At 39.6% G+C, this 21,882-nt stretch overlaps 1 protein-coding gene across 2 annotated transcripts; it reads right to left on the reverse strand.

Annotated features, from left to right (window-relative positions):
- Positions 1-1,322: 1,322 nt before the first annotated feature.
- nucks1a (nuclear casein kinase and cyclin-dependent kinase substrate 1a) lies at positions 1,323-19,369 on the reverse strand. Of its 2 annotated transcripts, none has more exons than XM_078798556.1 (8): positions 19,056-19,369; positions 8,230-8,279; positions 6,865-6,955; positions 5,359-5,405; positions 5,091-5,270; positions 3,595-3,753; positions 3,036-3,188; positions 1,323-2,220 (listed from the first exon to the last, which is right to left on the reverse strand). In XM_078798556.1, the coding sequence occupies exons 1-8, from the start codon at positions 19,070-19,072 to the stop codon at positions 1,955-1,957; spliced, it is 963 nt and encodes a 320-aa protein (XP_078654682.1). In that variant the 5' UTR covers positions 19,073-19,369; the 3' UTR covers positions 1,323-1,954. The 2 variants fall into 2 exon arrangements, with proteins under 2 accessions (XP_078654682.1, XP_057910764.2); XM_058054781.2 differs by having other exon boundaries at positions 1,327-2,220; positions 3,604-3,753; positions 19,056-19,366.
- Positions 19,370-21,882: the final 2,513 nt, after the last annotated feature.

Genomic DNA, 21,882 nt, shown 5'->3' on the forward strand with positions numbered 1-21,882 from the left:
AATAGCGCCATCGTTCGAAAGGCAGTGTTGTTGTTCATTCATTCATTTTCTATACCGCTTGTTGTTTTGAATTGCAACAAACACAACATACATACACACAAACTTGGTCTCACAGAAATTATTCATACATAAAAAACTAATAATACACATAAATGAATTAATAAGGCAAAGTTAAGTTCAAAATATGAATTGTGTGAACAAAAGTTTTTAAGGCTGGTTTTGTTAATATTTGTGAATGGAAAATGTACCCCAAATAATTATTACATTTAAAATCTTCATACATTTTTTGGCTCTTTCTATTCCCAAAAATAATATCACTTAAAATGCATTCAGACGGGTTTGGAATTTGGGGGAAATTCAATCATGTACAATTTTGTACATCTTAGCGACGCTAATACTTCATCATAGTTTATTTTGATATATCATGCTGCGAGTATATTATGTCAGTTTATTTGTGGAAATAATATTTCTTTCTTTCCTTAATATGACAAAATCACGTGGTTCCCGTCGGTCCAATAGTAAACGACAGTAAACTATTCAATACAACCCCATGACAAACGTCTTATACAACCTACGAAAACAATGAACAGATAATATGAAGCGCATATACGTTGTTGCAATACTTTGTTTAAAAAAAAGTGGCAGTGCGCTCAGCATTTAAAAGCAATCTCGAGCGCGCGTCGACAAACGACTTCCGGTTTCTGTTGCGCCAGCAACAGTAACGCGACCGCCATCTAGTGACGCGGAGCGTGAACTACACCATTCAGCTGTCATTTGTAAAAGCATACGACACAACCGACCTTTCACAACTCCACACGCAGACGAGTGACGATATAAAACACGCCAATTGTTCATTTAATGCAATACAAGCGGAAAGTCATCAAAATGGTCTGCGTCTCAATACACATAAATCACCAAGCACGAGCGACATCTACCGGTGCACACGACAAACATAATATGATCAGGCATACTAGTTTTTGATTCAAGTGAAAAGTAAAATTAGGTCGACTGGAAGAAAGGGAAAATTACGGTAGTTGTGATGTGTTCACATGACATCATTTTATACACGTCACTACCGAATTTCCTCGATTACCGCTCCTCTGTGTAGCCTCCACGCTTTGTGATCTGAACAATATGGCGGCGTGAGTTGGACTTCCGGGTCACAGTAACAGCATGGAGGTGCGAGAAAAAGCACAAGGGGATTGTATCGTCAGTCACAGAAAGCGGACAGTTAAAATGTATTTTCATCCCATTGTTTCACGATAAACAAAGAGTTTGCAGTATATAACCATCGAAAAGAATGTATCCAACAGGCTTATATTTCTTTAAAATCAAGATACATTTTATTTTGTTTCTTAAAAAAAAATACAAAACATTCTTAATAGAGAACTAGTACAATGAACAAGAAAGATAAACCAACAAATTTAAAGGAAAAAAACCCTTGTTTTTCTTTTAAAAAAATCAAAAAGAAAATAAAGTAAGATTTAGGTGGTGCCTGGTAGAAATGATTCAATTGCAATGATTCACATAAACTGCAGGGGGCGCAAATAAATCAAAGCGCTGATGAAAGGAAGTAAAACAGCAAGAAAGTGGATCTGCTCCACTTGAAAAAGAACCATGAAGACATGCTGGCTTAGAGCAGAAGCAAAAACAGCAGATGTAGAAATTATCTTTTGTACAAATCACACTCTTTTTCTCGTCTTTCCAGGAAATCAAATCATTCTTTTCACGTTGTATTAACATTCATAACATATACAGTAATGCGGCAGAGGGAAGATTGGAAGATGAATTGTTGACAGGACGGATCAAAGCATGAGTGGACTTGCTGAGAAAGAAGATGACCATGATGAAGCTGAGTGTGATGAAAGCACATGGAGGTCAAACCATTTAGTCAGGACACCCAAAAAAAAACCAAACAAAACAAAAAAAACTTGAACAATGGACTTGATACCGTCTAGTCTTCCCCAGAGGGAGCTTCCTCCTCCGATTCACCTTCCTCTTCTTCATTGTCGCCTTCCTCCTCTTCATCTTCCTCTCCGTCAGCCTTCTTGGTCACCTTGGGAGCAGGAGAGGTCGTCTTCTTCTCAGCTTCCTCCTCTTCTTCTTCTTCTCCCAAAGGACTCTCTGGATCGTTTTCTTCCTCCTCTTTGGGTGAACTCTTCTCCACGGCCTTGGTGCTGCTGTGGCCTTTGCCCTTGCCTTTCATTGGGCTGGGGTTTACTGGCAAAGAAGAACAAAAGGAAGAAATTGTTACCGTAATCGTTTTCATCATTACTTAATTGAATTCTTATTTGGATTTCTATTTTGTTGTGACAATTTCATTCAGGTTTTAAGTTAATAATGTGACAAGACGATGAATAAATGCATTGTGAAATACAGAGTTGTGGATACCAGCATTTTTGGCTTTGTTTGGATTGAAATAAGCTATGACAATAAATGTTACAAATATGAGTAGCTCTTGACCACTTTCATTTTGTAAAAGTGTCTCTCACAAGAAAAAATATAATAATATAATAATAATAAAATAATATAATATAGCCAGTTGTACATCTATGTGATCGGTATTGGTGTGGGTAATGGTGTCGGTATCGGCCGATTTCACTCATGAATAAACAGGATCGGTATCTGCACCATAAAACCCTGATTGGAACATCCCTAATTTTTTATCTACTGTTGTTGAATTGTCACGGAATATGTGGCCTGCCAGAGAGAAGCGAGAAGGTACTGGAGCACTGCCAGTATTTTTTGTACTGTCATTTATACAGTACTACCTTGGCATACGAGTGCCCCATTAATCAGAGTTGCAACCCTGGTATCACATGAATAAATAGTTGTTTTTCATTATTCTGGCTATGTACTGTATGTCATTATGTCAACATATAATGTCAAGAACATTATAGCTAGGTAAGCTCATACAATGGGTTGGAGTCAATCTGTTGTTTCCAGATGTTTTCCGGGATGCAGTTACTTCATATTGAGTATTCGAACCCAAGTCCAACACTATATGCCTCGTGTGAGTACGCGCTAAAGCTTACCTGTAGCCTTTAATCTGGGTTTAGGAGATTTCTTCTCCTTCTTGTCCATTCTGCCTCGTCGAATGACCTTCTTGCTTCTCTTTTTGGACTGACCATAGTCACTGTCATCGTCATCTTCCACCAGGAAGTCCTCATCACTGCCAGACTCATCAGCTGCACAAACACATTACGACATTTGAAACATTCAAACGGCCCTTCAATGGTGCTTAAATATAATGCACATTTAATTATAAGCAGAGTGGCATATGTAAATGACCATTGAGACTTTTGTCCAAGCACCATCTGTCACTATCAAATGATACAACTAAATAAAACTAAATAATGAGCATAATCTAGAGGCGTTTGCCTTTCATACAAGCCATTCTGAATCCAAATGAAGTTGTCATTTATTGCTCCTACATCTTGGATAAGCAACAAGACTTTTGTCAGATACTGTTCATGTATTGCTCAATGATTTTGCTCGTGATGGTCAGGCTGGATGTACAATAACCACACATCTGCTTAGAAAACGTGACTGATTAAAACACAGTTCATGAAGAGATGCTCCTCCAAAACGTACTGCACTTACGGTCCAGGTAAGCTTCCTCCGGGTCATCCTGTTCTTCATCCTCACTGCCTCCGTCACCCAGAAGGATTTCCCTCTGTTTGGACACCGCCTTGGAGGCTGCCTGGCGTACTGTTCGCTTTCGACTGACGTCCCTGTCATCATCACTGTCATCTTCTCGAAACAAACAAAAACAAGATTGGATTAGTTCTTCTCACCTTAGTAACCAAACAAAACCTGTAACGGGGTCTTGCAGCTTTAAGCAACTCCAATTTAAGACAAAATTTTTTGGTAAGAAAGAAAATGAATACAATTTAAGACCCATTTCACAAAAGCACAAATGACAAAAGAAAGGAAAGTGGTGCACAGCACACTAGATGGTTCTGATTGGCCCGCACAGGTATCATAGTTCTGTTTTGTAGTATTAGTATCCTCAAAAATGTAAACATTTAAAAGCGATTACACATCCATCCACTTTCTATGTTCCTTACCCTGACCCCAGTTGCAGGTTAGGGCTGGGTGATTGATATTTAAAAAATGTGGATTCTTAATCATGATATCAAAGTCAACATATCGTTGATATCAATACAAACCCGGATTTGTGCTATTCTCCCTTGGTGCGCCGTGCTAAATCTGCCGACATCACAAACAGTCGTGGTGACATATTTTATTAAAAGTGACTCGCGACAAATCTAGCTTCTTTTTCTTGCATCATTGGGGCGTCTGTTATTTGGGAACTTAAAAGTGAAAGTAAACTCCCACTGCGCACTGCAGTGGAGATCCACACATCCTAGGGGCAAGGATGTCACCAGGATGGCTCTTGTCCTGCTTTACAGAGCGGGATCTCAAATGAAGATGTTTCTTAATTTTCATGAAATTTCTTAAATTTCATGAAATACTCATTAGACTCAAACCTTATTAGGGCTCCGTCACTTGCCTGAGTCAGAACGTTTTTATTGAATTTTTATTTTTATTAAACAACTTCAGACTTTTACTTTGTGGGAAAGAAATATTGGGATATCTACTGTAAAGGGAGAGACCTAGACGTAGTGCTGGAGCCTATCCCGGCTGTCATCGGGCAACAGGCAGGCTACACCCTGGACTGGTCACCAGCCCATCACAGGGCACATACTATAGACAAACAACCATTCACACTCACATTCATACCTATGGACAATTTGGAGCAGTCATTATCAAATGGCGGACCTTGGTCCGCATACAGACCCAGTACGGCCCGTCACCAAAATTGCCAAACATGTAAAAGTGAATGTTCATTTTTCCAGAATACAGTGCCAAATCGCTGTTTCATATTCTCAGAAACTTGGTTAACACTGCAAATGCAACATTACCTAACAAAACACAGATCATTGGAGGTGAAGTATAGTAAAAAAAAAAAAAAAAAACCCTCATGACATGGAAATGTACATGTTGAAAGAAAAGCCAACCATTTGGAACCACTTTATCACAAAGTGTAATTCCCATTTTGACATAAAATACTATAGAAATCGTACCTGCAGCCCGTTTTCTTTTTGGTGTCTTCCTGCTGGGCTTGTCCACCTTGGGCTTCTTTCCTCGTTTCACTTTTTTTTCTTCATAATCACTTCCTCCATCTCCATCTCCATCCCCATCTTCTTCTTCTTCCTCCTCTTCCTCTCCAAAGTCATTGTCTTCCTCCTCACTACCAAAGTCATCTGCAAGACGATGGAAGTCCGCATACTTTATACACGCTCTCTTCCTTATTGCTTTGGAAATGTCCAAGCAAGGTTTACATGGCCTTACCTGCTGAATCATTTTTGGATTTGGAGAGCTTGTCCTCTGAGTCCTCACTGGAAATGAAAAAAAGACAAAAGAATGATGAGGATATTTAGTTTGTTTAAGAAAAGAACAATGTATAGACCATCTGTAAATTATGTGTGTTGTGATTTGGCGCTATAAAATAATATGACATTGACTTCTGTGAGATAAACAAAGATAGACACAACATGTCTGCCATTATCTAATTGTATCTATTGACTATTGTACAGTGTTTTAAAGTGAAATAAACATACAATATATGCAGATACTATACACAGCATCGCACTTCACTTTATACTTCCATGCAGGATTTCCCGGATACATTAATGTCTTCATTAAAATAAAGACTGTTCCAAGCAATGTATCTAGTTCTAATTTGATATTACATTGTTACATAAAATGTAGTTTAGTGCTTTATACTACTGTAAATCTAGCAACATGATGCATGTTTTGATTATTTATTATTTAGTTTGTAGTCAACCTTTTTTACTTGACGCAACTACTTTTGATCGTGCTTGTTTAGTTTAAAATGTCCATTATCAGACTGGAATCTTTCCATGGTGTCCCAACTCTAAAAGAAGCACTACCCCTTATTAACTAATTCACTGCCAAAGACATCTGTAGACATCTTTTCAAAAAGTAACGTTGATGAAAAAAAGCACAAGTCGTATTTTGCTTCTTTCATGGAAGCAAACGTCAACATCTTATGCATCTTGTGTGTGAATTTTAGACTTGTTGGCAATGTTTTTCTGTCCCAGTAGGGGACAACAGTTCTATTTTCCTCTGAACGTCAGCAACAGCTTAGCTATGAAGAAGACAGAAGTTGCTGAAATACGCGCCGACAGAGGGAAATGGCGAAGAATTCAGCAGAGACAGACAGCTTACACTGGCAAATGTTTGTCTGGCTGTGGATGTGTCACAATGGCGAAGGAGAGGGGTGACGTTGGTGACGCTGTTGTTGTTAGTCTAAATAGTTTGCATTCATGCACATGTCTATAATTTACACACACGTACGCATATAAATAGCATGTAAATAGTTCAAACGCAAGGCTATGTTCTAAAGCTGTGAATAAATGTAGTTATTTTGCCATCAAAATCTTCCTGTGGTGTTTTTCTTTGGTTAAAAAATCTGTTTTGATATTTGAGGCGTCACTAAAACACAAAATACGGACTTCAGTCACCCTTTAGCTCGAATTTACTTGTCTGCAGAAAAACCTCATTTTCTGTTTTTTGGTCAAAATCAGGTGTTGAAATCAGGTCGCTGAAACCGCCCTACCCAAAAAGGCCTGACAGATTTTTGGGTCCGATACCAACATTGAGGTCTGAAAGATTTATCGTTATTGTCTTTTTTCAGGCCCCACTATCAGCATTGGCATCTGCCCCAAAAATCCCACTTTGGTGGGGCTCTATTAAGTAACACATCATTTTATTACAATGAATAGACAATGAATCTGCAAAATGATGCATATTTTCTCCGCACTAAAGGCTTACCTTTCATCCTGTGAATTCTTTGAGCGCTTCTGCTTCGGCTCACGGGGGGCTGTGCGCACCTTGGTGGGCTTACTGTCACCATACTCCTCATCTACAGAGAACCAATGAGTCTGTCATCTGTCAGCACTTTTAGAAGACCAAGCAATGTCTACCAAATGTTGCACACTAAACGCTTTTCGCAGCTGGATCTGGAAGTCAGCTTTCCCTCAATGGTCTTATGTCCTCATTGAGCATCAAGGCATATTTTCAACGTACATGTTTGTCCTCTATTTGAGTTTGTTCCATAAACAACAGCATGAACGGGTATGCCCTTTTGTCAATCATACAGTGCAGTCTCCTTGTCTCAGTGGGCGGAGGCGGGGTCGGTTGCATACACATACCGAGTGTAGAACAGTGTAGTCTAATTGTAGCCACATTCAAATACATTCTGGAGTACAAGCAAACCGCCATCATAAAAACTGAGGTAGCAGACTTTGTGAAAAATGTATATTTGTTTAATTCTCAAAACTTTTGACTTCCTAATTCTATCCTGAAAATATATGGATGAGTTATGTGAAGCTTCTGCAATTAATTTGACGAAGATGCATTTTAATTGCAAATTTTCACAATCAGCCAATATTCTTTTTTGTATCCTTGATTGAAGTCGACTGTAGGTGCTGCATGAAGGGCGCCAATTATCCACCCTCTTCCTGCTCCAACATTGCAAGGAACACTCTACATAACGCATATGCACATGCATGTACTTACTGTATGTCAGCTAATGATAGCAATTTGCCAAAGATTAGTTCCTAATGTTAGCTATCATTGAATGTGGAGCCTATCATAACCACACAATGACTCCAAATTGATGGTGGCCTCTTCGAGACTGTTCTGTTTAAGAACATGTAAACGTGTACCAAACAGCAGTCAATGGACGGCCATGAACACCAGTCTCATTATTCCACCTGCATGACTATTTTAACTTGGAATTGCTACAAATAGACATTTATTTGATCAACTTTTAAAATACTACTGGTAACATCTGCTACCCGATTTGGAGACCAGGAGGGACAGCATAAAGATAATATGCATAAAGAACTTCTCCTTGAACTTCATCATGGCTACTCAGCAGAAATCGCTGGAGGTCTACTCTTCCACCGCAATGTGACTTGTTTTATTTCTATTCCACTGTGGTGGGGTAAATACAAACCGTTATTGTCCATCTGGGCCTAACTAGTATTTTGTCATTTGATCTGGGATTGAATTGCTCAGCTCTCTCAATTTCACCAGGAACTTCATGGAGGGTATACGTATACAGTAACTCCTCCATGATATAATAAAAATGACATATCATTCAACCATCAGCACAAAAAAAGTAACTCTTACCTGCATCATCAGACTCGTTGAATTGCGAGTAGTTCACCACTTTTCTGTTCCTGTAAAGAAGTAACACTGCTTACTTTACATCATAATACCAATAGATACAGCTCATTTAGAAAATAAAGAAATAATGCACATATACATATAATACATAAAATAAAGAATGAATGGTAACAGAAGTGTTACAATATCCATCCACTTTCTTCCACTTATCTAAGGCGTTCCCCAGGATAGTTGAGAGACATAGTCTCCTCAACGTGTCCCAAGTCTTCCCTGAGGCCTCATACCGGTTGGACGTGCCATCAACCCCAGGGATTTGTCTGTGAGGTACCCTGACCAGTTGCCTGACCACCTCATCTAGCTCCTCTCAAGGTGGAGCAGCAGCAGCTCTACTGCGTGTTTCTCTCGGATGACAGTGCTTCTCACCTTATCTCTAACGGAGACCCCTATGCAGAACATTTATTTTGGCCGCTTTTACCCACAATCCTGTCCTTTCAGTCACTACCCAAAATCCATGACAATATGTGAGGGTCGGAACTAATGTTCGACCGATACATCGGCCGGCTGATATATCAGGCCGATATTTGCGTTTTTTCCTTGTATCGGTATTGGCTGATACGCGCGTGGGTTTTGCCCTGGCAGAGGACAGAGGCAGAGGACCCCGCAACACACGTAGTCGCGGTACCCCCGTTTTGCACATGGTTGAATATTTATTCCTTTTAAAGTTGATAATGCCGTTTAATTGTGTGTTAAGAAAGCTGAATCCTACTGTGTTCAGTGTTTACATTTCAATAAATATTTGTTTAAACATGAGACCTGGAATATTTGTTATTATGGTCATTTTTTTCATGTCAATTGAGGGATCGAAAGCAGTATCGGCCACAAATATCGGCCCAAGCAAAATCGGCCATCAGGTAAGGGTGATGGGAAAAAATCGGTATCGGCATCGGTCCCAAAAAAGAACATATCGGTCGATCCCTAGTAGGAACATAGATCGACTGGTAAATTGAGAGGGTTGGCTTTCAGTGCAGCTTCAACACAACATACCGATGCAGAGTCTGCACCCATCCACCTGTCGACCTTGCGTCCCATCATTCCCTCACTCCTGAACAGTACTGTACTGTAACTACTGTAAGTACTGTAACTCCTCCACTTCAGGATCTCATTCCTGACGTGGAGATGGCACTCCAACCTGCCAGTAGTCAGAGCCAGTCCAAGTAGAAGTAGAAGTTTTTGATGGTTTACATAGCTTTTAACATGCAGTGATCCAGACAACTACCTCACCCATGGTGCCAACAATCACAAGTCAAAAGAGTGACACTATTTAAACTACTCATTGCACTGTCTGACATTCTTAAATTATCATTGTTTTATCTTTCATCGTTCATATAATTTATATCCCACATCCATGTACATTACAGGTGTCTTATTCAGTAACATTTGATTTTGTTATTTGATGTGGTGTAATGTTTAAAGTGCCTCTGAAAAAGGGACACACGTTTGTATGACACTTTTATACAGAAAATAAGACACAATTCCAGGTGGACTGTGAGAATTGTAAGCGTAAGTACATGTGTATCAAATATATAGTCTGGCTCCCTGGCTCAATGCAGGCCGCAAGTCGACCCGTTTACAATCTATTAAATATGGTTGTTAATTATTAGAGCCATCTAGACCTGAACCAACACCATTATAGTAGCATTTACACTCCTATTAGCGCTGCACATATGACCTCAAATCAATACCATGATAAATTGGTTAGTTTTACCTCAAAAACGATAAATGCACAACTGTATATCTTCAATCTGAAAATAATTGCAGGAAATACAAATTAACTACTTTTTGTTGATTTCTTGACTGTAAAACCTTCCCGTACATTAAAGCCTTAAAATACAACGTGGTGAAAATACAAGCCGAGTCAAGTCCACACACAACAACACAAGCTAACCCTGCTAGCTTCCATTCACACTCTGTAAGAGGAGAGTCAGCTAACTTTCGCTGGAGTGTATCACCAATTCCACCAGTTTAGGTCAGGAGGGGATTGTTCAGTGTTTATAATGATTTTGTGCCACGACTGAGCGAACTGCTGAGTAAATACTTCCACCCACAAAAGTTCCAGCACTTAATTCATCCAGCATTTCATTCATCTCATCAACTCAGCTTGCATATGCATATCATTTATACGGGTAAAAGTTATTTCTCATCATTGGAAGAATCTATACGGTTTACTGGTACATAAAAAAATATCACCCAACCATAGTTTGTACCATTCTCTAGAAATGGGCAGTAGAACATAGACAGGTTTCAGCTAAATATTTCAGCAAAGGTTCTTTTAGGCTGCAACATTGATGAAAATCAACAAAAGTGTCAACAAATGTCATTATTGATTCATTGTGTCATGTCATGTCATGTCACAAAGCTTTGTCAATGCTTGCTGACAGAAATAAAGTTTTATACAAATGTCCACCTATAGCGAAAGTTAAACAGAAATAGGTGTAGCCAGAACAGAGGTGGTATTTTCAAAAGGAAAAGTAAATTCAACAAATGAAACACGAAGAAAAAACAGGTCGATCAAAGTCTTCAAAAGTGTGGGAGCAATACATTCTACACAAAACAAAAATAATGCTAAGCATGCAAGCTTTGCAAAGTGATATGACATGGCAAAGGAGCACTACAAAAACTGAATGTTGCCTTGTCTGTATTCTAGCCTGGTACTTTTAACACCATCTGAGCATCTGTTCTCCGCAGTAGGAAACATAACCTCCAAAAAGAGTGTCATCCTTAGCCAGGAGCGTTATTAGAACATATTTGTATTGCAATGCAAAGTTCTTGAAGAATGAGTGCATGCATCTCAGCATATGTGATAGTGGTCATGTTTATTTGTTTTCCTCATTTATAGTAATACACAAATATTTATGCTGTTACGGGGTTTTCTGATTTGCATTTATTTAATACTCCAACATTATTAAACCACAAACGGCTCAATTTTTTTAATTTTACATTCAAAGGTAGCTTACATATTTTGGAGGTGTGTACAGTAGCATACATTTGTATGTATTTTTGTGTACATTTGTTTTACTGAAACTGACAAATATTTAGAAATGTATTATTTCACATTATTTTAGCAGAATATTCAAGCGGCAACTCGATGTTTGTGCACTTATTTGGTCTATCGGTTCAAATCTTCTCTTTTGATCATTTTGCCAGGCTCAATAAATTGACATGTGCATGCGTGTTTGTTCTCCTCTGTCTCCATCACATGACTGGATGACAAGTGGGTTCACACTGTATATTTCTGGGCATGTTGGTTCTCTATTGGAATGAAGGAGAGAGTGAAATGTCCTCTCAGCCAATCAGCCTCTATGTCCCAGTAGCAGGAGGCGGGGCTGGCTAGTGAGTTGATGCACAGAGTTCAAGTCCTCCAGGTTAGCGTTTGCACAAGTGAGCATGGTGAGCAAACAAAGCAAATATGAATGAAGGCATAGAGGTGGTGGTTTCTAAGCCAAATGCCACAGCCCCAATGTGGGAATATTTCACTTTTAAACATAAAGAACAGGGTGAGAGCATGACGCCGACATACCAATTTGGCACTGGCATTTGTTGGAAAGTAGTGACGATGAAGAAGGGGAATATGAGAAACATTCATGCGCACAAACACACTACCGCTGGAGGTGCAGCAGAGCCTTTGCCCTGACAGACGCTTACTGGGGAGTTTGGTGGTAAATGTCAATATAAACAAAAGATTTTGAGCCTTCCTGTTAAGGAATAATTCCCAATGTTCAATATTTATTCAAATGCAATTTTTCTGTGTGAAAGAAATTCCAATGCTTGTTTTCTGACAACTTGGTTTTGCGCCTGAAACAAACCTAATTTGATTCCTTCATTATGAAGTGGCGAGCTGGTAGTAAGAAGGACCAACAGAAAAACTGAGTAACTGTTGTTAGACTGTTGCTATGATGGGCGGCCATTGTTCACTCGCAACACAATCCAGGTTTTAAGTCGTAAAAATACTGTATGCTGCACACTAGAGCCTGGACAATATATCGGCAGGCCGTTTATGACGTATCACAGATTAGTCAATATCCCTAAAAATGTAGCCGATACGCAACTTTTTTTGTGCCGCGCTGCAATTCAGTCGCCTCCTCCCAGTGTCTCTCTCCGTCTGCTTGCTCGTGTACCTGGCCCCTCCCCCTCACACACAGAGCAGGCTCTCCCTCTGCCGCGCTCTCACACTCTGCAGTAGGAAAATACACTGAAAATGTTTTTTTTTTTAAAACACCATGGAAGCTGTTAGTTTGTAAAACAATATAACACAGCACTTTAGTGTCACGATGTCAGGGCCCGTCAAGCAGAACATTCTAGTTTTCACTGAAATTTTAGAGAGCGTATTACAGTGCTTTAGTGTAGTATAAATGACATCGATGCACAGCGTTTTAAAGTGAAATAAGTTATATGCAGATATACAGCACGTCCCATTTTGTACTTCCATGCAGATTTCCAGAGGCTCATACATTCACAAGTTAATGTCTTCATGCAAATCATTCAGAAAATGTTCCAAGTAATGCGTTTGTCATTTGATATATTGTATTTTTTGAAAGTAGTTACATAAGATATAGTTTAGTCCCCTTGTATTAGGTCTAGTAATGTGATGCATGTTTGGATTATTTGTTTTTGTTTGACGTCAACTGTTATTTCCCTCCTTTTTTTACTGTTAGCGACATCATTTCTTTTTCAGCTGTTTGTAAATACTCAGTGTCTGCAAATAGAACTTCTCAATAGCTAGTTAATATGACTTATTGATGTGGGTAAGATGTTTTTGCAAACGTCCATCCATCTTGTAAATGCCAAGCCTTTTATAAACACATGTACCGGATGTTTCAACCCAATGTAGCAATTGTTTTTTATCAAATTAGAGGCTAACTACCAAAATGCTCTAAATGTAAATGTTTTCATTAGACAGGCAGAGGCGTTACGTTAGGTGCCACATCTGCAGTGTGCAAGCTCGCCAGGGCTTCAATACCAGCAAAGCAAATAGCACGACAAATTTGTGGCAACACATAAAGGTAAATCACAAAGAGGCATCTCCTTATGTTGCCAGTCTTACTAATTGAACGTCCTTATTTTGAATTGGTTTTAATTTAGTCTTCTGCTTCTTTGGGTTGAATCATATTTTGGATATTAAGATTTTATATTCATATACAGTATATATATCAATGCTCTCTTTTCATATATTGACTGACATATTATTGTTATATAGAATTTTTTCAGCCCCTGATATCTGTATCGAGTCTAAAAATCCCATATTTGTCAGGCTCTACCTCACACACTTATAAAATGTAAAATTTGTGAATACTCGCCACTAATGAATGCTAGCTATGATCCATGAACATATGGAATCGCAGTCACAGCCTAGAAGTCCACCTCCAACACGAACATAAAATTCAGTAAGTTAATTATTTTGCAGTGTGGAATGTTCTTAAAAATGACCAAGTGTTATTTGTCAATCAGAGCAACAGTAAGGAGTCTGCGATTTCAGTATTAACGCAATCATGGACAGAATCTCCTGTTAAATGCGTAATCTTGAGGTAAACTGACATAATGTGAATGAAATGCTGTCATCGTGACAAGAACAAACATTTGTGTGTGAAAATATTTCATTCAACTATGGCGAAATCTCACAAACCCACACCCTTCTGAAGTAGACATGTCCATGCAGCAACTTGAAGCAAGGTTGGTAAAAAAGTTGGTGAAAAAAGCTGAAACTCATCCCTTATGAAGCAGGGTTTCCGCTACATGTGACCAATCATGGTGGGGCGCCACAGCTCAGTAAAAGCTTCCACTACTTGGAAGTGTTTTTTTTTACGTAAAAACAAAGTAATTAATACAGCGTATGAATGGACATTACAGCATTACACATTACGGCAATCATGAAGGGAGTGCGGGTCACATGTCAGAACAGTTAATTCGTACACGTCATATGACATCAGTCAGCTGACTTCCTGATTCACTTTTGTGCCGTGGCGGAGGCAGAAAAAAAAACCACAGTTGAAAGACACGGATAATGCAACTTTCACCTTTGAACTACCTGGTAAGGAATCTATATCTATAACAAAAGTTATCAGTTCAAATGTAGCGAAAAAAAAGCCATATGTTTCATGGCTGCACTTTGCATCATGAACTCATAAACTGTTTTTCCATGTTTGGTTGATAAGATGAATTGGAAAATGCGCTCAATGCTGAATGCTTGTTGCCTTGACTACAGCTGCATTACTTTAATTTGTCAAACATAAAAACTTTTCGCTGCACTGGAATCACCTGTCTGTCCTGTTGGCAGTTGACATATAAAAGGAGTGGAAGAAAACGTGAAAAGAAAAGGCTTTTAAAGTTTAATAATGCATTTGCTGCTCAAGCCTGTGAAAATTACCCTAATGCTGACATTACCGACATTAAATTTAAATATTTAAAAAATATTTAAAAAATAAAAAAAAATATTTATAAAACACATTCCAACAAGTTCCAATGCTGCTGTTTTTTCTTTATATTTTCCTTTTTTTTTTAAAGAAATGTCAAATAACTACATGAAATCTGACACAGCAAGTATCGTATTTTCTGGACTATAAGTCGCTCCGGAGTATAAGTGGCACAACGCCAAAAATGCATAATTAGGTAGAAAAAAAAGTCGCACTGGAGTGCATTTTTGTGGGTAATTTATTTTACAAAATACTTAACCAAAACAGACATTTTGTGATTTTGGAAGGAAAGTTCTAACATGAATAAAAGAATATAGAACAGGCTGAATAGGTGTTAGATATGCTAACACAATGGTTATTCAGCTACACGAAAAATAAACATGAACAGAAAATGTGTCCAGTGTTTATGTAACATAACAGTTTTAAGAACAGTAACTGTCCGCTTTACGCCAGTCCCTAACAAGTTTCTCACTTATACAAAACTCACTACTTGCAGCTAGTAGTCTGCAGAATATGATTTTCTTTTGGGGGGAATTTGTGTTCTGTCGTTCTCAGTTGTCTTTGTAAGCTAACGTCTACTGTTTAAATATTGAATTGTCAAGTAGTAGGAGACAGTGTGAACATCTAGAGTGCCCTCTTGTGGCTGTCTGTGAAATTATGCATAGATTTTTTTTTAAATGTACAAGTCGGTCTGGAGTATAAGTCGCCGGAACAGCCAACCTATGAAAAAAAAGTGATTTATAGTAAAAAAAATTAGGAAAAAAAAATTCAAAATGCAAAATCCTAGCATCATTGGATGGTCAATAAATCTCCCGCTGATAAAGTTAAAGTTCATGGTTTTTTCCAACTTTATGGGATCACATCGCGATTCCCAAGCAAGTGTGTGCACGATGACATGCACAAGCATAAAATCAAACACGCACGAATTTCACGCATCGCTTGGTTGGACCAAGACGCACAATAATCGCCCCTTCGTACAGGTTCCGTTTACATTGACTAGTGGCAGTGTACGTCACCTCCTGTGTGTGGCGCCCATCAATAAGATGTGGTCGCTCTTTCAAGCCTGTCACGTTTAGGGCTGGACTGCACGGATCTACTTTGAAATAAAACTTCTCAGAACATGTTGAGTGTCTCTCACCACATATGAAGCGTAAATGTAAGCCAGAGAAGACAAAAGCATGTGTCCATGCAGAATTAAAAAGTCCCATGTTTCTTACTGGATATACTGATGGTCAGTTTACTGTACTGGGGGAGAAGACGCGTCTGTCACATGTCAGCCAAAACAGGCAGCCAAACACCCGCTATCCCCTCCATTCAGAAATCAGCCAGGATGCATTCACAATCTCACACAAAGTGGGATTTTTTTTCATTCATTACAAAGATGCACATTTTCTCCATTCAGGGGAAATTTTGAGCACTGCGAGGGGAACCACAACAAAGAGGCTGAAGAACTGCGGGTTGCCAACCCCTGGTATAGTTTCATCCATGATATGGTGGTAGCTAAGCATAATGTAGTCCTCAGTGAAGCATTTTAAACCGACAATAAGACGCCAACAAGGGCTGGCTCTTTCTGACGTTCTGTGGGAGTTTCCCCATTTGAAGCTGATTCAAATGCACGATGAGGTTGGTCTTATTAAACTTCCCCAGTTCTGTGCCGCCACAGGAGACATGTAAAAATCCAATATCTTCATTTTTTTGGGGCGATATCAGCCTGATAGCTGATATTAATGTCAAATCAGGACACCCTTAATATCAATGCTTAATGAAAAAACATTATCAGTGAAGCTGAAGGTGGGCTTTGTCTAATAGTACAATTTTACCTGCATTACTGTATGTACAGTGACCACTTGTTAATTGGTTCCACACCCGACCATGATACATAAATTTCCGCAAATTAGCATTCCTAATTTATAATCGGAATATTTTCCCAATATATTTTGAGCATAGAAAACCTGTTTACAACCTACTAAATCCACTATAACATTATTATAGTCGTCTAGGCATGAAATAACACCACTATTGTCGCCTTTACACTCCTACTACCCAATATAGTAGACATACGTAATAGAAAATAAGCTATTTAAGACATCAATAAAACTTGTGCTTATGTGTGTTGCAATAAATGTGTTCCGGATGGGTGGGCAAGAAGTGGTGTCAGGGTTTCAGATTTGATTTTTAGCTGGATTACAGTAGAAACAGTAGCCCGTGTTATGATTATTATGACTATACTGTTAATATTGTGCCCGTTGAGATTATTCAAACATGCAATAAAAGCCTGTTGATCCAGCTATCGAGTCTGGCACTTGTTTCACCTACTGACACCTAGTGACCAGTGTAGAATACTGCATATCACAATTTCAATGCATCTTATGACTGCATGATCTTAGCACTGCATGATAGTGCTTCATTTCGGCAAAAAAAATGTGCTTAAATATGCCTACTTTTTTTTTTTACTAGGCCGACTTCATATAGTTTGGAAAAAAAACGTGACAGAGTGAAGCCGCGTGATTCGAACCGCGGTGTGTTGAGGGGCCACTGTATTCATAAATGTGCGCGTGCCTGTCCAGGCTGGCAAAAGACAGCCCTCTCCGATGGAATGTCCCATTTCTCACGCTGTACATCACTGAATTGAACAAGACCTCACTTATTGAAAGCATTCCAACACTCAGTACTCTTCAAAAACCATGGCACCATCCTGGACAGAGCCAACTGTGACTGGAATTGACAAGGATGAAAAAGACCTCAGCCAGTGAATGAAGTCATTAACATATGCTATTATTTATATATATATATATATATTTCTTCGCTGAGACGCTCCTCCGTTTGTGACATATAGGAATATACATACACACACACAAACAAACACAAATAGAATACACAATATTCCCATATGGCATAAACTGAGGAGCATCACAGCGAAGAAATATGCAATATGCAAATATGAGAGCACTTATATGAATATCCTACAAATATGAGTGGTTTCAGAGCAACATGTACAACAAAAGTGACTTATGTTCCACATGGACCACTTAAAACAGCTCGCCAACACGGTTGTGGCTGCTCAGTAAAACAAAGATGTGGATGTTTTGTTCGGTGAGTTTAGCATATTGACTTACTGCTTGTGGTATCAAAGTGCCCCCCCCCCCTTCTTTTTTATGTCATAAGCATCACTGGAAAAATTCCATACCCTTGCTGTGATATAATTTCATTCATTCATTCATTTTCTACCACAAGGTTCGTGGGCGTGCTGGAGCCTATCCCAGCTGTCTTCCGGTGAGAGGCAGGGTACACCCTGGACTGGTGGCCAGCCAGTCACTGCGTACCTGGAGAAAACACACATGCACGGGGGAGAATATGCAAACTCCACACAGAGATACCCAAGGGTGGAATCGAACTCGGGTCTCCTAGTTGTGTGACCTGCGTGTTAAACACTCTCCACCATGCTGCCCGATATAATTTCAAATGTATTTATTTTATTTTCTATTTTCTATATACAGCATTGTGTTTATTGTACAATTACCTGGTCACAGTTTGCAGATTTTGCATATTTCATTATAAAATCATTAAAGCTGTTTACACAAAAGCTAATCAGTTTTATATTATGCTTCACTTACTGCATCTGAAATGAACACAACCGTGACCCTTAAAAAGCAAGCTACGTACCGAACCGTGATGATGGCGTACCGTTACACCCCTACTTCATTGTGTTGTGACCAAAAGGTGTGCATTTTCAGACAAAGTGGTGAGGTACAACATTGTTGTGCAGGAAAACGAGGGAAAGTGGGGGGGTCAGGGTGTTGTGGAGAACAGCATTTGAAAATGACATGAGGTTGTGTTTTCTGAAACAAAGCAAGAGGAGACACTGAGGCCACTGATACTAGAATAATTATATAAATACAACATTATTCACTAATTACTTCCATTCAAATAAAGCGAGCTTTTTTCTGCTCGTTTTCCGCGATTCGCATCTGTTGATTGTGAAAGCGCATGTGGTTTCTCGGTGCGAAAAGCCGTTTTTGCATGGTGATATTTGCACATGAGAGAAGGTAAAGTTATATGCCTGCAAATGGAGAATGTTGGATGCTGAGACGCAGTCAATGGGGGGATCATCAGGCCTTCAACAAACGGGCTAATAAATTTTCGCCTCGATTTTTGTGCGAGGCGTTATAGTATTGAAGGTTTAAAGAAATGCGGGTACATTGCATTTGTTCCGTGGTTGAAGAAAAGCGTGCAAGCAAGTCAAGCACACATGTACATTTTGTCAGCAAATGCATTCCAAAAAGACAACATGGCGGCGGCGTGCAGCCACAGTGCGTTAGCTGCTAGCGTCGTATTGCTAATGTGTGCCGGATGAGGACCTACCTTACTGGTCTTGACATTATGCAGGGACAATGTCTGTGTTTCAAGAGCTTTTCCAGGGGAGAAGGAAAAAAGCAGCACTAACTAAAATGGACTGTCGATTCCCGCTCTGTAAAACACCGAGGCGAGCGAAAAAAGCACACGAATCCTCGTCCGGGCGAGCGCTTCAAATCAAACGATGAAGAGGACTTTTCCTTCAAAAGGACATTTATGACATTTATTTTTTACCTTCGCCAACGCAAAACGTTGAATAAAACAAAGTGAAATTGCACACTGTGCAACCAAACGCTGAAGTCAAGATGGGTGGGTCATACGAAATAAGGTCCCGCCCACACAGGGTCGTGAAAGGAGAAGCACGGACACTCGCTGCTCCCATTGGCTGATTTGAACCAGCATCTGTCTTTTCATTAGACGACTGCGCTGCCCTGCTGACTGATTTCTACGACTTCGCTCCCCGCCTTCTTCGTGGGTCTGTTGTAGTGGCACTGAACAAAACAAGGCCAAAAATCAACAAATTACAACATTTCGAACAGCACAACATGATTTTCAAGCTCTACCTTCACGTAAAATAAATCATAAAAATATCAAAATGTGAAAAGTTTCATTTGTATTTCTGATTCACCAGCAAGGTCTTCACCTCACATACTGACTCCCAGTCACCTCTTCTACCAGCAGCAAAATACACTTTATTTAAAATGAAATCACAGTGCTTTCTGATGTTGTACTTTTTCACATTTTTGTGCATTGAGACTGTTTTCAATCAAATTTTTACAAAGGTTAACGTTATCACAGTTAGGTACAGACAATGGTCTTCAGGTCACGGTTTGATTCATTTTGGATACAGTAAAGCCGTCATTTTCAACTGGTGGGTCATGACCCAAAAGTGGGCGGCAGAGCCATTTTCAGTGGGTCGCAGACTTTGTGAAGCTTGAGCTGAAGAGGAAGGACAGTGATTGGGGGAATTAATATGCTGTGCATTCAATACATAGCTGTGGAACTTCTGCTGAAGCGAGGTTCTAAAGAGAGGATAGGGTCTCACTGCTGCAGCTCACGTTGAGTTGGAAGCCGTTGCTTTAAATATTAAGATATTTAAGTTTAAGTTGAAAAATTTGCACAAAAGGGGACAGCTGAGAACCATGGCAGCGGTGAGAGGGAGCAATTGAAGAAGGATTAATTGACACAAACACAAAATCAATTGATTAGAAGCTGCCACAATGTTGCTAGGTAGTGCTTAAACACAATACGAATTAACTACTGTGTCATTGTGGCATAAACAGTTAAGTACACAGCTGTGTAGTAAATCACAGTAAAAGTATCACAGTGTATTTCTAATACAGGCACGCCAAATTACCCTGACAACTTTTAAAAGTAAATGATTCAATAAATAAATAAACAGGCAAAGATTTTAACTGCTCCTATGGAAGACCCAAAGTTCCGCCCTTGCAGGGAGGCATCCGGTCTGGTATCCCGGGCCCCCTCAAGTGGGTCTTCTTGATGTGAAGAACCTTAGCCGCTTGCATCCCCAATGACCCAAAGCTTATGACCATGAAGAAGGGAAGGTGAAGAAGGGAAGAAGACCCACCACGTGGTGGAATATGATTTGGGTAGCGGGTAGTTGGGCAACCTGGTCTTTGGCGGCCAAATCTGGTTCATGGGTGTTCAAAGTGGTGTCTATGTTGATCTCATTACCACATTTTCATTTGTCATTTACAGTATATGCATGTAAAACTATAATTGTAAAACTTTAAACATTTGCTTTATATTATACTTTTGAGACGTAACTGTATTAGTTATTAAAGAACTACATAGTCAGCCGCTGATGACATCATAGACAGGCAATGGAGCTGAATTCCGCTCCCTGTTTCCATGTATTAACAAAACTTCTAGGGGCTGCACGTCAAATGAGTGGTTAGCGCCCAGGCCACACAGCTAGGAGACCCAAGTTCGATTCCACCCTCGGCCATCTCTGTGTGGAGTTTGCATGTTCTCCCCGTGCATGCATGGGTTTTCTCCGGGTACTCCGGTTTCCTCCCACATTCCAAAAACATGCTAGGTTAATTGGCGACTCCAAATTGTCCATAGGTATGAATGTGAGTGTGAATGGTTGTTTGTCTATATGTGCCCTGTGATTGGCTGGCCACCAGTCCAGGGTGTACTCTCGAACGAAGACGGCTAGGATAGGCTCCACCACGCCCGTGACCCTTGTGAGGATAAGCGGTAGAAAATTAATGAATGAATGAACAACGAGAACATTTTGTGGTAAAAATACATAAAAAACAGTTGGACTCACGCGGCGTATTGATTACATGACAAGACACATAACTGTAAATTGTACGTAAATTAAGGCAAAAAACAATTGGTGCAAAAAATACATTCGGAAAACAGCACTCATGTGTATTAATAATAATAATAGTTGTACCCTAACCTGAAAATGTACTCAAACCAAGACAAAATTTGGGTGTAAATTTTCAATGTTAAACAAAAAACCCGCTAACTATGGTGTACGCTAACTGAGGTTCCACTCTACATTCATCCACCCATTTTCTAGGCCGTTTATCCTTACTAAGGTCGCTGGCATGCTGGAGCCTATCCCAGGTGTCTTTTGGCGAGAGGCAGGGTACACCCTGGACTGGTCATACATATACAGAAGTATATGGATATATACAGATATACTGATACATATAGTATCTGTTGAGATGGATTTTAGCTGTACTCGTGTGGGTCAAATCCCACATTGTTGCACACTACAACAGATACCACATAAGCCGCCTCGCTAGTGCGTCAGTTAGGACAGCCGCCAGCACTAGGGGTGGCTACGATAGGGAATATT

This window comes from Doryrhamphus excisus, linkage group LG18 (genome assembly GCF_037039965.1).
Source record: "Doryrhamphus excisus strain RoL-2023G ecotype Guam linkage group LG18, RoL_Dexc_Guam_v1.1, whole genome shotgun sequence".
Taxonomy (NCBI): Eukaryota; Metazoa; Chordata; class Actinopteri; order Syngnathiformes; family Syngnathidae; genus Doryrhamphus; species Doryrhamphus excisus.

What these genes read in the sequence shown, in the direction of transcription:
- nucks1a (XM_078798556.1), bottom strand. An exon ending in AAAAAGAAAACGGGCTGCAG is followed by an intron (nt 3,754 to 5,090) that starts GTACGATTTCTA and finishes TGTTTCGAGAAG; the next exon opens with ATGACAGTGATGATGACAGG. An exon ending in TTACCTGGACCGTAAGTGCA is followed by an intron (nt 3,189 to 3,594) that starts GTACGTTTTGGA and finishes GTGTTTGTGCAG; the next exon opens with CTGATGAGTCTGGCAGTGAT.